At 39.2% G+C, this 20,396-nt stretch overlaps 1 protein-coding gene and 1 long non-coding RNA gene across 3 annotated transcripts in view; one reads left to right on the top strand and one right to left on the bottom strand.

The window, feature by feature from the left end:
* Positions 1-20,396, bottom strand: part of C6H12orf56 (chromosome 6 C12orf56 homolog) — a 67,106-nt gene that overhangs the window by 22,119 nt on the left and 24,591 nt on the right. Inside the window, exons 3-5 of the mRNA XM_045553444.1 lie at positions 18,148-18,220; positions 7,601-8,006; positions 3,889-3,962 (exon numbers count right to left, since the gene is read on the bottom strand). Coding sequence (XP_045409400.1) covers positions 3,889-3,962; positions 7,601-8,006; positions 18,148-18,220 — 553 coding nt within the window. The remainder of the gene's footprint in view (positions 1-3,888; positions 3,963-7,600; positions 8,007-18,147; positions 18,221-20,396) is intronic.
* Positions 1-20,396, top strand: part of LOC123639562 — a 96,061-nt gene that overhangs the window by 51,671 nt on the left and 23,994 nt on the right. The gene's annotated exons all lie outside the window — the stretch shown is intronic.

Raw genomic sequence — 20,396 nt, 5'->3', positions numbered from 1 at the left:
AGCCTGAGCAAAAGTGAGACCCCGTCTCTACTGAAAATTAGCTGGTCATGGTGGCGCACACCTATAGTCCCAGCTACTCGGAAGGCTGAGGCAGGAGGATCGCTTGAGGAGTTTGAGGTTGCTGTGAGCTAGGCTGAGGCCATGGCACTCCAGCCCAGGTAACAGTGTGAGACTGTCTCTAAACAAATAAATAAATAAGTTGCCTTCAGGAATTAATTTTATAAGAAGTATGCTTTTCCTGAGTCACGATAATGGCAGAACTGTTCTTTTTGCCTTCAGAAATAAATTTCAAGCCACACATAAAAAGTTTGAGTCTGTTTTACTAGACAGTGAGCTTTAAAACTACTTTAAATAAAGCACCAAAATGAAAACTGATTTTTTTAATATTCTAAGGTATCAGTATAATCTTTTTTTTAAAAGAAATCCCAAGCATTATGTCATTTAACCCCTACGTACCTCAGAATGGATCTCTAAACAAAATGAACATTTTCTTATAAAATTATGATTATCACTCCCAAGAAAATTAGCAAAAATTCTTCGGTATTGCCTAATACCCAGTTCATTTTCAAATTCCTCTCTAATCTTAAATATGTCTTTTTATGTTTGGTTTGTTGAAATCAAGATCTAAATAAGATACTTCTCATATTTGCTTGTTATGTTTCTTAAGTTTTTAAAAATTTTTTATTATGGAAATTTTCAAGCATAAACAAAACTGGGGAAAACTGTATAAGAAACCTCTGTACCTATCACCTAGCTTCAATAATTTTCAATGTTTTACCAATCTTATTTTGTCTATTCCCTCACACATACACACACACATTTAAAAAAATTTTTTTTAAAGGCTAGTGTAGTGAAGCAGTGGGAGGGGAAAAGAAATGAAGGAATATGTAACTGTTGTGATCAATTAGTTGTAAACACAACTGTACTTGGACCAGCCACACACACATTTTAAAAAATTGAGGTAAAATATGCATAACATACATTTACTTTTGTGAGCATTTTTCAGTGACATTAAGTGCATTCACAATGTTGTGCAACCATCACCACTATCCATTTCCAGAACTTTTTCATCTTCCCAAACAGAAACTCTGTACCCATCAAACACTAACTCTCCATTCCCCACTCGCCGCAGCCCGTTGGAACCTCTATTCTACTTTCTGTCCCTACGAAGCTGCCTATCCCAGGCACCTTACATAAGTGGAATCATACAGTACATGTCCTATTGTGTCTGGCGTATTTCACTTTAGCACATGTCTTTAAAGATCATCCATGTGTCGGAATTTTAAGGCTGGCACACCCACATTTTTAGTCAGATTCAGGTTTAACTGTTTTAGCAGAAATACTTCATAGGTGTTGGTGCTGTGTGTCTCAGATCACATCAAATAATGAGGCACGTGAAGTTGTCCTCCTTAAGTGATGCTAAGAATAATCAATGGGTTTAGTTATTTACAACATGATCCTTCCATTTTTAAGTTCCACTTCATCTTTCTATCTAATGGTTTCATCCACTGAGGATAGCCCGATGAATCTATCTATTATTTCATTAGAGGTTGCAAAAATAGCAATTTTCTGATTCTTTTAAACCTTCCACATTCATTAGTTGGGATTCTGTTTCAATCACCCCGTTCCTTATTTCTTTCTGGTGCTAGGCTGTCCCATCTTTGGCTACTGGGAGCCTCTTCATGAGTGTTTCTGTGTCCTTCAGTCAGGGCCCGTTGTCTTTGATTTCTGGTATAAGCTGTTTCAGATTAATTTTGTATATTTACTGCCCCAGAGGTAGAATCATTCATTCTTCTCAGGAACTTTGGTTCCTTTTAGTGGGGGATGAATATGCATCTTTTAAAATTAATTTACTCTTAGCTTATTTGCATGACTCCCCAATATATCTCACTACTGCAAACCTCTCAAAACTTGCCCATGACTTACTTGACATCAAAATTGCTGACATTGTGAATTCACTGGGTGCTTACTATGTGTGAAGCACTGCTTTAAGTAAGAAAAATACCAAGATTAAAAAGACATATTCCTTGCCTTCCAAGAGCTTACTATCTAATGGAAGAGATAGTCACATCACAAGGAACTACAATATAAGGCCAACCTGTCCTAAGAACATAATAGAACTCTGAAGTCTGGATAAAATCCAAACTCCCTAGCCTGGAATATAGGGTCTTTTATGATCTGGTTGCAGCCTCTATCTTATTTATTCATTCATTCTAAGGTTCCTGCCCTTAAGGAACATACTACATAATAGGGCAGCAAATAATCAAACAAGCAATCATAATATAGACTGGTAAGTGCTACAAGATGTGTAAGCATAGGATGTTATGGGGGGGTTCCCTCCTATCTTAGTTTTGAGGAGTTGAGAAAGATCTTTTTTTTTTTTCTTCTTTTTTTTTTTTTTTGAGACACAGAGTCTTACTCTGTCACCTGGGCTAGAGTGCTGTGGTGTCAGCCTAGCTCATAGCAACCTCAAACTCCAGGGATCAAGTGATCCTCCTGCCTCAGCCTCAGCCTCCCAAGTAGCTGGGACTACAGGTGGGTGCTACCACACCCAGCTAATTTTTTCTATTTTTAGTAGAGACGGGAGTCTCGCTCTTGCCCAGTCTGGTCTCGAACTCCTGAGCTCAAGCAATCCTCCCACCTCAGCCTCCCAGAGTGCTCGGATTACAGGCATGAGCCATGGCACCCAGCCTGAGAAAGATCTTTTTTTTTTTTTTTTTGAGACAGAGTCTCGCTTTGTTGCCGGGGCTAGAGTGAGTGCCGTGGCATCAGCCTAGCTCACAGCAACCTCAAACTCCTGGGCTTAAGCGATCCTACTGCCTCAGCCTCCCGAGTAGCTGGGACTACAGGTATGCGCCACCATGCCCGGCTAATTTTTTCTATATATATATTTTACTTGGGCCAGCTAATTTCTTTCTATTTTTAGTAGAGACGGGGGTCTCGCTCTTGCTCAGGCTGTTCTCAAACTCCTGACTTCGAGCGATCCACCCGCCTCGGCCTCCCAGAGTGCTAGGATTACAGGCGTGAGCCACCGCGCCCAGCCAAGATCTTTAGAGAAAAGGATAGATAAGCTAAGAAGACTTGATGAGTTGAAGTGATTCAGGAAGGAGAAGAAGAGTAGAGAGTAGGGTTCCAAAAGAGGAGCCATCATGTTAGGGCCCAGAGAGAAGAGAACAGGGAGCTCTGTGAGAACTTGGAGTTCATTTGGAGCAGTGGCTTAGGGCAGGAGTGAGGAGGGACACAATCGTTGAGGATAAAAAAATAAAACGAGACATCATGAACATCTTCATAAGCTGTTACAGTTTAGACTTTCACTTAAGGGTAATGGGAAGCCATTCAAAGGCTTTCGGGGAGGAGTTACAGATCAGATTTGTGCTTCGGAAAGATTCCTCTGTTGTAATGGAGAATGGGTTGGAGAGAGGCAAGAGTGAAGTCAGAGAGGCCCGCTAGGAAAATACTGTGGGAGCCCAGAACAGAGATGATTGGGCCTAAGTGAGGGGCAGTGGAAAGAAGTGGATGTTATGCAGATATGCTAGAGGTATCATAAATCACATGATGATTGGCTAGTGAAGGGGAGAGAAGAGGTAAGTGTGACATCCAGAACTCCAGCCTAGTGATCTGGGGATATAAGGACATCACTCCCTGTGTTAGAAACACAAGGAAGGTCAGATTCCAGAAGGAAGCTGCTGAGTTCTCTTTTGAATATGCTGACTTAAAGTTCCTGTGAGACATGTATAAGATGTCATGTGTGTTTGCAGACCTCAAACTCAGGACGGACAGCTGAGGCAAAGGCATACATGTGACAGTCAGCCACACACACAACACAGAGTTAGGAGAGGCAGAGGAGAGAAAAATCCACCATGCAACTCTCGTTTCATCACTCCTTACCTATATGGCTTTGGACTTGCAGTAGCAGGATTGAACTCACTGGCATATAGGGGATCTTGTAAAAGAGTAGCTTTCTGAAAGAGGAAAAAAGTGGATATTGTTAGAATTTTTGTTTATGGAAAATCAATTCCCCCTACCTTTAGTCAATATCATGTATCAATTGTTTAATCCTTTCTATAGTACATGATTTGTTTATATAACTCACTCCAGTGTTTCATAACACTACAGGGAATTTTTTCCTTATCTAGTTTTTTAAAAGTTTTAAACATAGCATTTGCTCATTATAAAATAAAATTATTTGTCAAAATCAAACAATACAGAAATGCATGAAGTAAAAGATGAAAGTTCTCTCTTTTTCTCTACCTCTTCCATCCCACTGTTCAAAGTATCTGACTATTACCAGTTTGGTTTATGTCCTTTCAGGCATATAAAGACATATTAATTATAACATATACATTTATAGTATTTATATATTTTATGATATATTTTATAATATATATACTTAATCCTAGATAAATTATATCACATATATAAATCTGGAACTTGATTTTTTTCACTTAATATATGGTGGGAAGTTTTCCTGTCTATATATATATAGATTTACTTCAATCTTTATAACGATTACCTAGTATTCCGTAGCATAGATATATAATACTTTTGTTAACTAGTCCCGTATTAATGGAGTTATTTTTTCCTTAAATCTTTAGTGTTGCCATTTCTCATTTATTCTGGGTCCTTGAAACAGACATGTAGTGTTCAGCAACGTCTCTAATTAATCTTTTATTTATGTCGAGGCTTAACATACAGGTCAGAAGGAATTTCTGAAATGTTGCTGGCAACTTCCAACAAGCTTAACCCCGTCTTATTCTTAATATCAGAGCAGGGTGGTGGGCAGATGGTGGAAGGGGAAATGTGTGCTTTTTCTTACTACTTTTGTTGTTGTTATTTGTTATATGTTAAAAAAAAAAAAGCTGCCCTTTGTTTCCTCTCCAAATGTTTATGCTTTCTTTAAATCTAGAATTTTAATTTGGGGTATCCCTTAATTATTTAGCGTTTTAGTAGCTATCTTCACAACATATAAAGGGCAAAGAATTACCACATTTCATTTTTATAGAATTTGAGATGCTAAACCACCCAGATATAATTATTTTTGGTGAAAGTTACAGATAAAATGGGCTACTGAAGGTGTCTCCACTCTTTGGAAATCCTTAAACTCAGGATGAGTGCTGATAATTTCTATTTGGATGGTTTAAATTAATTTTCATAGAAGAATAGAGAGGTCCTTTTTCTCAGGAATGTTTCTCTGCTTCAACATGAAGGATCACTCTGGATCTCAAGTCATGAGAGATCAGTTGACCCAAGATAAGTCTCATTGACTTAGGACATGATTTTTTTTTTAATTGCCTAAAACTTGTCAATACATCACCAAGACTAACCAAAGGGAACCAACCTGATAAAAGAATTCAACAGTGTCACAAAAAAGTCACATTAAAAGAGCTTATTTTGAATTAATATCATATTATTACTGGAATGAAAGCTAACTTGATCTATTTCACATCTAACATGTGAAATACCTGTATATTCATTTTCCATCTTTCAAGGGATAGAACATTTTTTAAGTTTTTTTTTTTAATCTTCAGAGGTGGCAGTCTCGAGGTATTGCCCAGGCCAGTCTCAAACTCCTGGCCTCAAGCAATCCTCCTGCCTAGCGTTTACAGATATGTGTGAGTGCTCATACCTGTAAGTGCTAGGATTACAGGTGTGAGCCCCCACACCCAGCTCATGTTAGTTATTGCTATTGTATTTATTATTGGAAGGACTATATATAGCTTTAAGGTCATGAGTTGGCCAATCTGACTTGCACCAACCATGCCTCTGCTTGCAGAATTAAAAAGTAGTACTAAAACTTGAAGTTGGTCAATTCAGGGAAGCATAAACAGTTATTTTGAATGAAATACATAGATTTTTTAAAAAATCAATTAAGTTTTGGCTTTTCTATTTGAATATATGAGATCTGGGGGTTTTTTTGTTGTCTTTTTTAATTTATTTTTTAGAGTCAGGGTCTTGCTTTGTCACCCAGAATGGAGTATGGTAGCCCCGTCGTAGCTCACTGCAACTTCAAACTCCTGGGCTTAAGCGATCTCCCTGCCTCAGCCTCTCAAGTAGCTGGGACTACCAGCATGCATCAACATGCCTGGCTAATTTTTTAATTTTTTGTAGAGACAGGGTCTTGCTATGTTGCCCAGGCTGAGATGTTTTTTTAATAGGCTAGGGTTTTCCTTTATTTGTGATTTATTTACATTTTTAATTTGAAGAAAGTTGTTTAAAAATTTAGAGAGGATTTTTAAATATTTGAAGTCTTCTGAACTGTGCTATGAGAAAAAAGCGAGTCACCTTGTAATCTTTTACGATTTTTAGCCATTTATAAAAACCCTGTTTCTTAGTTTCTTCTGAGTTAAATAGTCTTTCATATTCATTAATGCTGTTATGTTGAAAGTGTAATCAAGCTCATGTTCGTACCATTCACTGTGGGACAGCCAATACCTCAAGAGGCAAGGTGCTAGGGTTAGGAAAGAGACTTTTATTCGGAGAGCCTGCACACTTCAGATGTCAGACTAATGTCCCAAAGAACCATCATAAGTTAGTATGAACTTTAGGCTCCTTTTTATCTTAGGGGAAGAAGAAGGAGGGGGGTTCGGTTGTAAGAGGTAACCAAGGACTCCAGACATCTGGGCATCTGTGAGGGTCTGAGGAGGTTGTAAAACTTCTTTGCTCTTGGTCAGTTAACTTTGAGGGAGGAAGGTGAGGATATTCTTAAAAATCTTTAACATGCCATTGTTACTCATATATATGTTGTCCTTATCTCCTTGGGAGTTGTTTTGGAAAAGAGACAGTTGTCACCCTTTTTCTAACCTCTGTGCAGAGCTAAGCAGAAGCTTTTAGCTGAAAGAATATTACCACAGGGGGTCAGAAGCAAAATGGAGCAAGTTATGGAAAGCTTCCTTTCCACCCTTACAAAAGATCAACAGCAAAAATTACGTATCACTGAAGATAACTGAAAAGGATTACATTATTCTTTTAATAAATTATTTTTAAACTAATCCTGGCATAACAAAAAGATCTCTAACTGTGAGTTTGGAATCTGCCCCTAAAGTTTCTACATAATCTTGAATAAGTCACTTAAATATTGTGTGCTTGCTTTAATATCCTCATTTATTAAATAAGGGACTTAGTAATCTCCAGACAAAATTATCTGATCTTACAACAGTGACTCCCTTTAACCTATTATACTTTCAGTGGTGCAGCTAAGAAATACAGAAACATTAGTGACATAATTGAACTTTATCTGAGGTCTGTGACACCCTAGAGAACTGCAAAGGACCACGTGCTCACAAATATTCCAAGATAAGAACTGTGTCCCTCCTTCCTCATGACTCCCAGGAGACCCACTGATGACCACCTTGTTAACCTGCCTCCACAAAATCCCAGTTTCTTCTCCTCGTCTGTAAGACACTCTTCATCAATGAGCATTTTCCCTATTGCAACAGCCTGAATAAAATCATCTCCTTAACTCTCTAGTGCATTTCGTCTTTCACAATATTATTAAATTCCAAGGCTAAATCTCCAAAATGGGAAGTAGAGCAGGGACAGCATGTTTCCTCTTAAAAATAAATATATATTCAAGTCAAGGTTAACTTATGAGGACACTTACTATAATATAATTTTTCCATGAACTTTTTAAGTGCAGAAATATTGACGAAGTTGTGGAAATAACATACAAATGAAGTTCCAACTCCTTTTTCTCTATGTTTGAGTTGCTCTGTAAAGGGGAAACTAGGAAGGAATTTCCTAAGTCAGACTCATTTCCGTTCCCATTGCTCTTAAAAGGAATTTCTCTTAGAGAGTCTTTGTGATCTGGAAGTCCCTGGGGTTCTTTTGTGTTTGTTGTGCAAGATGGCTCGCTGACAGCCTGGCCAGTAGCTGGTACGGAATGACAGCTCCTCCTGGAGGGGGAAGGTAAGGGTCGAAAGGCACCTTGCCCTTGAAGGGACAGCTTCTTGATGTCTGAAGGACAGAGAGTAGAGTCCTTGGATGGCGTGCTGCTCTCATGGTGGCACCTGTCAGGTAGAATTTAGTGTTAAACATGATATTCAGAATTTAACAGTAAGAAACAAAGAGAACCTGATGGCCCAGTTGCAGCAGTTTAAGACTCTGAAAGCAAATGTTTTCAAGCAAAAGGACTGCTTGCTAAGACAAGGGAGTGATTTAACCTCACTTGCTGTTTATTACCCATTGACTAAGGGAGAGATGACACAGCAATCCTTTAGTATACTTTTCTGCTTTCAGAAGTAACATACTACCCAATGTCATATAAAGAAGCACGTTTTATATTGAAAGCATTGTGCCTGTCCTTTCCCAGAGCCCCAGTATTTCCACTAAAAGGACTTTTTCATTCTAGTTTTGAAACCTGTTTGTCCTTTTATTGTGCATTACTAATGGGCCCTATAAAGAAAAAATTTATTCAAATGGAGATATAAGGAGAGATTTTTAAAAATAATGTTGTTACCAACCCAGGGGTTCTTGGTCCCCAAGTAAATAGAAACTGGCATGAGATGGAAAAAGGAATTTATATAGGCAGGGCTTTGGGGTGGGGATTGCTTGAACAAAAGAGAGACAGTGCTGGTTAAGGAGCAACCAGACTGGCTCTCCGAACACAGGGCTGGGGAACTTTTAAAGGGTAGAGAGAGAAAGTTTGATGCCAGCATTGAAATCAAAATCATAGAGTGTAGAGGCAGAGTTTTATGGGCAGCTGCCTGTCCTTCAATCATGCTTCTTCATACATCGCATGTCTTGTTAGCATGTTAAATCTCCACCCTTAGCCATGACTTTTAGCATTAAAATGAGGCAAAAGGTCTAGGAGTGGTAAGCTTTGGCTTTTGGGCAGTAAACAGTTTGTGCTGGCTTTGACTGGGGCTGATGGACCCCTGCTCCAAAGGTTGCCATGTCCTGTTTTTTTTTTTTTTTTTGTGAGACAGAATCTCGCTCTGTTGCCCGAGTTAGAGTGCCGTGGTACCAGCCTAGCTCACAGCAACCTCAAACTCCTGGTCTCAAGCGATGCTCCTGCCTCAGCCTCCCGAGTAGCTGGGACTACAGGCATGTGCCACCATGCCCAGCTAATTTCTTCTCTATATATTTTTAGTTGTCCAGATAATTTCTTTCTATTTTTAGTAGAGACAGGGTCTCACTCTTGCTCAGGCTGGGCCATGTCCTGTTAAATAAAGCAGAACTACCTGCTGTTGAGCTGGATGTGAATCATTCTCAAAGCTTTTGTTCAGTGTTGTAAGCAGACTTAAGCTTTGGCTCAAGGCTCAGGCAGGTAGCCAAAGTCCATCTCCTCCTATACTATCTCAGTGTTTTTCAATTCACCTCTTGCTACTACTCTTCTGATTTTCCAAATATTATCCCAATAGCATCAGCAATTTTATCAGAAATTTTTTTCAGAAAAAATGCTGTGTCCCGTTTCTTTTCCTTCTCTGTCCTCTCCAGCTCACCACAACCTGTCTCCACTCTGCTGCACAAAGAAGCAAGCTGGAGAATCTAAGAAGTTGCAGAGTAGGATACGATCTGAATTCCAACCCTAGCTCTGCCACTTAGTGGTTATATGACCTTTGTTAAAGTTCATGGAGGCTGCTGTTTTGGGACTAGGCCCCAGCAGACCAGACTAAAGCAGAAGGGAGTCACTTGTGCTAAGTGCCAGCAATCAAACTGAACTTTGAAACCCAGTTTTCCAGAAAAACTAGGAGATTCCAGTCAACCTGAGTCAGTCAAGAGTAAGTCCACACTGTTTTAACCCTATAAGGAAAGTAACTTTGAAACAACTGTCAACAGAAAAGAACCCAAACTCTGTAAAATAATGTAAAGAGCTTTATTCTGAGCCGAATATGTGTGACCATGGATGGCCCAGAGAGCCACACCCAAGAAGCTTCGAGCAAGTGGTCTCCCCATGCTTGGGTTATAGTTTGGTTTTATACATTTCAGGAGACAGGATGAAAGTTTAATCTTCTTCTGAGACCAGGGCTTTTGAAATCATTCAGCTCTTCAATTGATTCAATGAAATTTGTGCTGTCAGTGACTGAACCTTGCCACCAATGGTTTCAGAGTTCAAAGTTCACAAAAACTGACCTGTGGCCAGAGATCAAAGGGGCAGAAATATGTTCTTTGCTGTTTGTTCTCTATTATTGGAATTATCTGGGTAAGGGTCACAAGATCATAGTCACAAGAGATAGGATCCAGATGGCCGGAGACCAAAAACACCCATTGTAGTTAAGCAGCAATAGCCTGAAGCCACCACATGTGATACTGGTCAAGTAGGCCTGAGCCCTACTGCAGAAACCCTCCCTTTAAAAAGCCCTGTTTTTCTGCCTAAAGGCAGGATGGTGGTCTTTTGAGATGCTAGTCTGCCACCCTCCCCATTTGCCTGCAAATTAATAAACTTCTTTTTCCCTTTCCTCAAACCACTTGTCCTTGTTCTTTGTTCTCACTGATTTGGCCTCAGGGACAAGTACCGAACTTTTAGTAACAGTAATTGATATTTTGAGATGCTTTGGCTTTATTTCTAATAAGTTTAATTGATTCTGATTTAAATTTGGCTATGGTTCCTAACACTTTTAAAGTTTTCCTGTTACACTCCAACCCTCTACCCCAAATATATGTGAATGTTTGATAGTCATTTAAATTATGTAAAGAAGTTTACTATTTAAAGAAAGCCCAGGTGAATCCTATTTGTGAATTCAATAAACCTGCAATACTAATAGATTAATTAAAAAACAAAAATATCTGGCTGGAATTGAATATTACTTGTTTTAAAATTCAGGAAGCAACTATTTTTAACTTAATATATATATGGCAGTTATGAAGTTGTCACAAAACACCTTCTCTTAGGTAATACTGTAAATACTCAATGCTGTATCCAGGATGTGGAGCTCCAAAGTGGGGTTTAAGAACACGCTCTCAAGTAAGCAAACACCATCTATTAATAACTCCTTGGAGAATACTTGGCATGAATGTGGTGGCCAGATTCCACCTAAAACCTTGTCCTTTCATTAAATGATTACTTATTCCTCATTTTCTGAATTTTTGTATACAGCACACTGACTGCCCCAATATTATGGAGATGTGATATACATGAAAGAAAAAAAATACCCACCCTTGCCCAAGTTGTTTATAATTCTTGGAATTTTACCATGATTTCTGCTTATAGCTCATTGCACAAAACTTGTCATATGGACATCTCTAGTTGCAAGAATATCTAGGAAGGTATACTAGATGTTTTCAACTGAGCACATTGCCATCCCAAACAAAATTGAGATTTAATTAATAAAGAATGGAAGAATTTGTTTGTTCATTCTGTTGGCTTTTCTAAGTAGATGATCATAATGGTGTGCAGATAATGACATTTATATATTTTTTTCTTCAAATATAAATGCAACATATTTCTTTTTCTTTCTTTATTGAATGGTCCAGAACTGTCAGTTTTATGCTAAATAGCAGTAGTGAGAGTGGCCATCCTTGTCTTATTCCCCATCTTAAAGAGAACACATATAGATTTTTCTCTAGTAATCTTAAAGAGAACACATATAGATTTTTCTCTAATAAGTATCATGTTTGCTGTAGGTTTTGTTATATAAACTTTACCAAATTAAGTAACTTCTTTTTCATTCCTAGTTTGCTTTGACTTTTTATTGTGAATAGATATTGGACTTCATTAGGTGATTTTTCTTTACCAATTGAGAAAATCATATGATTTTTCTCCTTTCATCTGTTAACATAGTCAATTACCATAGATTTTATGATGTGGAATCATCTACATCTTTCTGGAATAAATTTCTTAATCATGTTTTTAATACACTATTAAATTCAGTTAAATGTTATTTTATATAGGATTTTGTATTTAAGAGACAGGGTCTTGCTCTGTTGTCCAGGCTGGAGTACAGTGCCACAATCACAGCTCACTGCAGCCTTGAACTCCTGGGTTCAAGTGAACCTCCTGCCTCAGCCTCCTGAGTAGTTGAAACTACAGGCGTATGCCGCTGCACCCAGCTAATTTTTCTATTTTCTGTAGAGATGGGGGTCTCACTGTTGCTCAGGCTGGTCTTGAACTCTTGACCTTAAGTAATCTTCCTGCCTTGGCCTCCCAAAGTGCTAGGATTACAGGTGTGAGCCACTGCTCCCAGCCTGAATTTCCTTTATTATTTCAGCAGTTTGACAATGATGTGTCTGGGTGAGTTTATCTTGTTTGGGGTTCACTGAATCTCTTGAATCTGTAAGTTCATGTCTTTTGCCAAATTTGGGGAGTTTTTGGTCATTATTCCTTTGAATATATTTTCTGTGCTACACTTTTTCACCTCTCCTTCAAAGACTCCGAAGACATAAATATTAGATCTTTTATATTATCACAAAGTTCTCTGAGATTTTGTTCATTTTTTTCTTCAATCTTTATTCTCTTTGTTGTTCAGATTGGATAATTTCTATTCACCTATCTTCAAATTCAATGACTATTTCCTCTTTCATCTCCATTCTGCTAATTGAATTCATTCAGTGAATTTTTAAAATTTCAGCTATTGTAGTATATTTTTCATTCTAAAATTTTCCATTTCATCCCTTTTTATATCTTCTGTTTATCTGCTGAGACTTTCTATTTTCCATTTGTTACAAAGGGGTTCACACTTACTTGTTGGAGCTTTAGGGAACTCTTAAGTAGGTCACAATACAGTTTTCCTAAGAGAACATTTTGGTGAAATATCTACTTGTGTTTTCTCCTGTAAAATGTGTGTGAATACATGGAACTATCTACTAATGAAGAGTTACACTACAGAGAGAGAAACCTAAATATTGAATCTCATTATCAGAGATCACTAGTCTATTTTCTATCCCCTAGGTGTTTAAAGGCCTGTTGTTTACTATTACCCTAAAAAGTAATCATACTTATGTAAGTCTGATGTCCCAAGATAACAGCATCCTTCTTGTGACCTGCAGCTTCTCATAATTAGGCCTTAAACTTTACACCTAGGAGGTGTTTCAAACCTCTGCACATGACAACATCCTTTAGTCCCGTAATTAGTGTTTTCTATCTCAGCGTGCCTTTGGTTTAGACTTCTGACTCAAATGTTTAATTATGGAGATGACAGTGCTAAAAAACTATGGGATGGTAGACCCGGCTCCCTCCCCACACACTTTATTTGGAAACTGTTCCTTCCCTCTACATGTGGAGCACACAGAAGCTGCCATGTTTTTAAAGACCCTGATCTCTTAGCTGTGGTGGATATTTTTCAGCAGCCAGTCATTTATTCCAGCTGGGCAATCGGAGACCTTCTTCAGGATTTTAAAATTTGGTATTAATACAAGACAGTGTGTGTGTTAGCCTTTGTGGGTAAGAGATATAAAATGTGAATTTAAGACAGTTGGTGACTTTGTTTGCTGCCCCGTGGAGATAGTGATATTCAGTGAGAAAAAACGAAGCTGACACACAAACATCAGAGAAGGAGAGACAGACACAGAGTTCCGTGGCACTCAACCCCACCCCAGTTCCGGCTGTGCCTAAATTCCAGCTTCATTCATTCTTACCATCCCAATATTCCCATTATTTGGTTTCTAAAATTTGTTGAGTTTGCTCGCCATTGTACATCTAATATCAAACACAGAGCCCAGCAATTCAAATAAGCCAGATTAGATACATCTATATCTGTATCTTGATCTATTTTTATATCTCTCTGTATATCTGTTGAATGACTGCTGAATCACAAATTGCATCAGTAATTCCAATACATTCCCCTTTTAATCTAAGCTAGATTTCTGCCACTTTTAACAGAGTTCTAACCTCCACGGTAACCTATAACAACTACCGCAAGCATTTACTCAGAAACCTCTTTTATTTTTCTAAATTGGAAGAAAACAATTGCAGACGATAGTAGCTTGTACTGGGGTATTGGCAGTGGAGATAGAAGTTGAAGAACTACAGATATATTACGGACTCAGGAGTCTAATAATCCAGGAGAAAATTGACGTCTTTGTGGATTATCTAGGCTAGTGATCCCCAAACCTTGGTAGCGAGCTAACAGAATCATCTACTAAAGAGATTGCTGAGGATTCAGTAGCCTCAGGTAGAACCCAGGAGTTCGTACTCTCCATGAGCCCTTGGGAGATTCTGAGGCACCTGTAGGCTTGAAACAACCATAGATTTTTATTTATTTATTTATTTTTTGAGACAGAGTCTCACTCTGTTGCCTGGGCTAGAGTGAGTGCCATGGCGTCAGCCTAGCTCACAGCAACCTCAAACTCCTGGGCTTAAGCGATCCTACTGCCTCAGCCTCCCGAGTAGCTGGGACTACAGGCATGCACCACCATGCCCGGCTAATTTTTTCTATATATATTTTTAGTTGGCCAGATAATTTCTTTCTATTTTTAGTAGAGACAGGATCTCACTCTTGCTCAGGCTGGTCTCAAACTCCTGACCGTGAGCGATCCACCCGCCTCGGCCTCCCAGAGTGCTAGGATTACAGGCGTGAGCCACCGCGCCCGGCCATAACCATAGATTTTTGCCATTATTCCGGGTCAGCTTTATTTCCACAGCCCAGAAGATCTAGGCCAGCTGCTCACATGGCCCAGTGTGCATGGGTTAAGAGCATAGACTAAGCTCAAAGCAGTAACACCACATTAGGAAACAGCAATGGGTGTCCCAGATTCTGGCCTAGAGACAAGCAAATTCAAGCCCCCGTGGCCAATCTAATCTCAAACAGCGGGAGTGCTTGGGGGAAATGAGATCTTGTATTCAATTGACTTCTCTAATTAACCTTGTTTTGGATACTTAACTTTGTTAAGAAAGTTTTCTAAAAGTGTGTAGTTTTGTCTTTTTGTAAAAGGCAGAACAGTAGGCACATGTGAATCTTTGATAATTGGGGTCCTTCTTAGCTTCCGAATTGTCTTCATTAATATAGTCTGGACCTGGAACTGGTGAGCTGGCCTGAAACAGCAGGCTCCCAAGGCAGAAGCTGAGGTGGAGAGGACTTTAATGCCCCCCACTCCCTAGGATCCCCAATAGTCCCTCCCAAATGAGCCACGACAAATAAATATATGTGCTACATAAAAATAATAGATTTGTGTCTGCTAAGGGAAAAAGGGTTATAAGCTACCCTAAATAAGCATACAGTCTAAGTAAAGAGTTCCTTAATCTCTCCTATTGCTGCCCCCAAAATCCTCTTTTATGGAAATTCCAAAACCATCACTGGCTCCAGGAAGGATTTGATGCCAGTCCAAATTCTCTTCCATACATACTGGTATAAGCCTAAAATTCTACTAATTTTCTTCTGCTTCCAACCAAGATGGACTAACACAGACCAGATATACCTTCCTATCTGGAACAACCAAACTGGACAAAATATAGGCCAAAAAAAAATTAGCTTTCAAGACATCAGACATTAGGCAACAAAAGACAGTGACCCCCAAGAGGTAGGAAATAATCAAGGTGAGACCTAATGATGGCCTCAGTTTATGTCTTTGAAAAAGCTTCCAGGCCACAATGTAAGGTGGGGGTATGAGATACTGATTGTGGTAATGTTTTTCTGGATGTACATATATGATAAAACATACATATATGTGCAGTTTTTTCTATATTAATCACACCTCAATAAAGCTGTTAAAATTAAATTCTATGAATAGGGCTTCTTTCCTGGAGCTGTTGCTTTGTTGCCTGCTAAAATGGAAATCCCACCAAGGGAGTAACCATTTTAAATCTGTATTATTAAATTATCACACTGTAGTTTCAGTAAAAACCCAAGCACAAAATTTTATAGGGAGAGCAAAGATGCTTACTAGGTGCTATGGTTTGAATATTTGACCCCTCCAAAACTGAAGTTGAAATTTAATCCCTAATGTGTCAGAATTGAGAGGTAGGGCCTTTTAAGAGGTGATTGGGTCCTATGGTCTCTGCCCTCAAAATGACAACAGCACCCTTTGAGAAAGCCCAGTAGAAGGAATTCAGCTGCACTGGCTGTCAGGCGCTTCCCCAACACCACCATTGCAAGGGAGTCTCAATGTCTGTTTTGAGCTAGGGCTTGCAATACTAAATAGAATACTTACTAGTCATTCCTGTCTTAGCCAGTAAGTTTTTCTAATGTTTTAGCTTCAAATATAATCAGAACCACCAAAGCTTTGAGAACTCTGGCAGTCACACAGAGACATTTTTATAGCTAATTCCTTAAACTCTAATTTAGGCACCTTTAAGAAAATTACAGTTACTGTAGCCAACTTTCCACCAATTTTCTTGTCCAGGATAATTGGTTGTATGGTTAAAATTCTGTAAAGCAAATTGGTAATGTGTTCCCAGTGGGAAAAAAAAAACAACTTCCTAAACTTTTTTTTTTTTTTTTTTTTTTGGTGAGACAGGAAGTTATAATAATGAAATTTAGGTTTAGAAGACACCTTGCAGATCCTCTTGTTCAAACAGTGAGAGGTGAGAATGAGAGAAAGTACAGTGAGAAAAGGCCCCTGTCCAGCCACTTAAGCAGTGCAGCATGGTACACCATAGGTTTGTGAATACGCGCCAGTTAGGAGTTCACTTTTCCTGTATAGCATTTTGCAATGCTTTCCTAACCTGGGTATTTTCCCCCTGCCATGACCTGTCTTTCAGGGCCCCAATTCACGTTAATTTTCTCCATGCCTATGTAACCCTTGACTGGCAGCTCCCAGAATCCTATGCTCCTAACTTAGTAAACTCCTTTTTAAATGTACACCCAGACTTCACTCTTACCTTCCAGGCTGAAATTTCAACTGCAGATAAACTTCTCCACCAGGTGAGGCCCACTAAAAACTCAAACTTAATTTGTCTAAACCTGGGCTTAATCCCTCCTGCCATACTTATTTCTGTGAAGGGTATCACCATTCCGTCACCCCAGCTTGGAACCACAGTGGTTTCTCTCTCCACCTCTCCTCTTTTCACTCCATCGCCAGTCTTGTGGATTCTGCCTCTGAAATGTCTCTTCCAAAATCCACCCCTTTCTCTTTATTCCTGCTACCGCAAGCCCAAGTCAGATTCTTATGACTTCCCACCAATCTTTGGTCTATCCCCACCTCAATCTTTCTCAATCATTTTTTTTTTTTTTGAGACAGGGTCTCACTCTGTCATCCAGGCTAGAGTGTGATTATAGCTCACTGTAATCTTTAACTCATGGGCTTAAGCGATCCTCCTTCCGCAGCCTCCCATGCCAATACTACAGGTGCATACCACCAGGCCTGGCTAATTTTTTAAATTTTTTGTAGAGATAGGACCTCATTATCTTGCCAAGGCTGGTGTCAAACTGCTGGTCTAAAGTGATCCTCCCACCTTGGCCTCCCAAAGCACTGGGATTATGGGCATGAGCCACTGTGCCTGGCCTACTTCAGTCCATTTTAAGCACAATCATCAGATTATTTTTTTTGTAATAATGGTTTTTATCATATCATTCTCCTGGTCAAAATTTTCTATGGTTTTCTCATGTCCTATGAAATGAAACGTAAAGACTTCAACTGGACTTTTAAGACTCTCCAAAGTGTGGGCCCAATTTCATTTTCAGGTTCTATTTTTAAATCACGCTGAACTGCTTACTGTTCCTAATAGATGTTCTGTTTGTTTCTTGCCTCTACCCCTTCTTCCACTCTTTTCTACAACTACAATATCCCATCTCCACGTGCACTATTCCTTTACCAACTGTCTTCTGGCATCTTGACTTCTCCCCACAACTGAATATAATCTTTCCCTTCTTTAAATCTCTTTGAAAAATTGCTCAAACTCATTTAGGACATTTAGCACATGTACTTTGTATTATTTTTATTTTTGCAAAGGCTGTATACTGTGCTTAGAATCAGCTTCTCAAGGATCGGATCTCTGCCTTAATCATCTTTGTATCCATTATAGGGCCTAACATGGTACTCTACACAGAGCTGGAGTTAATAGAGGGTTTTGAATTTAATCTTAATCAATTATTTATCTATATTATAACATCAATATATTCAGTTGAAATGAAAAAAATTATACTTTACTGTTTAACTAACTGGATTTGAATTTAGGAGAAAGTTCTCTCAAAATATCTTCATCTTTGCATATATGAAATTAATAGAACTCAGTCCAAAGCCATTAGTAGGGAAAAAGCATTAAGAAAAACAAGTCACAATGTAAGATAAGTTTTGTTCAGCAAGTTAAAAACCTACTCCAAACAACAATCTTACCTGAGAGAGGATTCATTCAGACTTCTAGGTTCTTTGCTTCTCCAAAAGGCAAGGCCGTTATTCCCATCCTTGACTTAAAAAAAAAAAAAAAAAAGTTATTCGGTCATTAGTTAAATAATTTGATTGGGTTTATGAAGAAGACCTAATTGCATGTACTGATTTGATGACTGTTCATAAATCTTCACAAAAACTTGGCAAGTCCAAAATTACACGCTGGGCAGTGTGATGGAGCAAAAAGAACACTGGCTTTGATGTTAAACCATGTGCTCAAGTTCAGACTCTTCCAATAACTTTATCATTCTGGCCTCAGAGTCTTAATCTGTAAAAATGAGGATGATAATTCTGTGAAGGAAAATGAGATTAATATATATATGAATGACTTATGTGATGCCTGGCAGAGTAGGTATGCAATAAACATTAGCTTAAAGTAAAAATCAAAAAAACCAATCATAACATCGAGAAAACTGTCATAGCTTTCCCATTATGTGAGTGTATTTTGTTTGTTTATTTTGGGGAATAAGTAATAACTGTGTCTAATAAGTATTCTGAACAAGAACCAAATTTACATTTTCATAAACTACTGCAAGAGGTCAGCATTGGCTACACAGATTCAATCCCCAGTGGAAACCCAAGTGTTCCCTGCCTACCTTCCATCCCAGCCCTGCGGAAGAAGAGTTAGGAAAGTGAAGGATGCAGACGCCATCCACAGAGCAAGGGAGGAAGAGAGGGAAAGCCATTGCTCCCACAGAGAAGTCCTTTCAGAGACTTCCCTGGCTCTCTTAACTGTTTGCTTTCTTGGCTTGCGTGCTTCCCTTTCCTCCTCCTCCTCTCTTTTTTTTAGTTTAATTTTCTTATGAGGTAAAATTTACAAAATATGAAATGCAAAATCCCAAGTGTACTTTCACTGAGTTTGACCCATTTTCTTTTGAACTGCTCTGTGCAGCTCTTATCCCTTCCTTTTGTGTGTCTGAGAGGAGCCCAAGACACCGCCATGTTTGGGAGAAAGAACTCCCTCACTTTAGAGGACCAAAGACAGTGCAGGATGGGGTCTATGGAACCATGGAGGCCACAGGCCATTATGGCTTGCTGTAGTCTAGGCATACGAGGTCAACCCAGCCCCTTAACGTGCAGCATAGCTTGTCAACATCAGAGACCACCCAGGGGTTTGAGGCAAAAGACCTGATGGAAAAAAGCATTCTTGGGGAAACTGCAGCTGCAAGAGGTGGCTGTTGGAGGAGTTGAAGTGTAGTGGTTGCTATGGTCTGAATGTGTATGTCCCCCAAAATTCATACAATATTAAGAGGTAAGGCCTTTGGGGAAGTGATTAAGTCCTGAGGGCTCTGCCCTCAGGAATATGATTAGTGCCCTTATGAAGGGAGTGCCTTAGTCTCTTCTGCTCCTGCCCTCACACAATGTGAGGACACAGCATTTGTCCCTTCTGCCATGTGAGGATACAGCAAGAAGATGCCACCTTTGTGAGAACTTTTGTTTTTTATTTAAAGAGGTTTATTCTGAGCTGAATGTGGGTGATGGGCCTGGAGCACATGGCCTCAAGATGTCCTGAGAAAATGTGCCCACCATAGTTGGGTTACAGTTTGGTTTTATACATTCATGGAGACTGGAATTACATGTAACAGCCTAAGTCAATAAGTGGAGGGTGTACATTGGTTTGACTCAAAAAGGCGGGACATCTAGGGGGTGGGCATTACAGGTTATAGGTGGGTTTAAAGATTCTTTGATTTGTGATTGGTTAATGAAATGAAGCTTTCCTTAAAAGCTTGGGATGTTTTAACTTAAGGTAAAGATCTCTATTAAGTAGAGATAAGCCATGGGACATACACTCAGACTCAAATGATCTGTTAAATAAATCGATGGCCTGCAAGTGTGGTTTAAGCTTTGTCTTGTATAGCCTTAGGCCTGAGTTACAAAGGATAGCTCCATGAAGAGAGAGGGGCATGAGGGAAGTGTGTCAGACCTCCCTTCTCATGGCCAGCAACCCAACTTTAGGGTTTTTCTGGGGTCCCCTTGGCCAAGAGGGGGTCCATTCGGTCGGCTGGGGGACTTAAAATTTTATTTCAGTTCACAGTTACTCCCTTTTGGCCACAATGTGCCAGAGGCAGCATCGATAGCCAAACTTTTATTTTGTGCCATTATTGCCAGGGTGGTGTGGCTACGTGCCCTGCATCCATCCAGGCCCTCAGTGGGACCCCTGTGGCCAAGGGGACTTAAAGTCAAAAAGGCTTACAGCC

The sequence above is a fragment of the Lemur catta genome, chromosome 6 (genome assembly GCF_020740605.2).
Source record: "Lemur catta isolate mLemCat1 chromosome 6, mLemCat1.pri, whole genome shotgun sequence".
In the NCBI taxonomy this organism is placed as follows: Eukaryota; Metazoa; Chordata; class Mammalia; order Primates; family Lemuridae; genus Lemur; species Lemur catta.
Note: the sequence above shows the minus strand (reverse complement) of the source record. Positions and strands in the feature narration are given on the sequence as shown.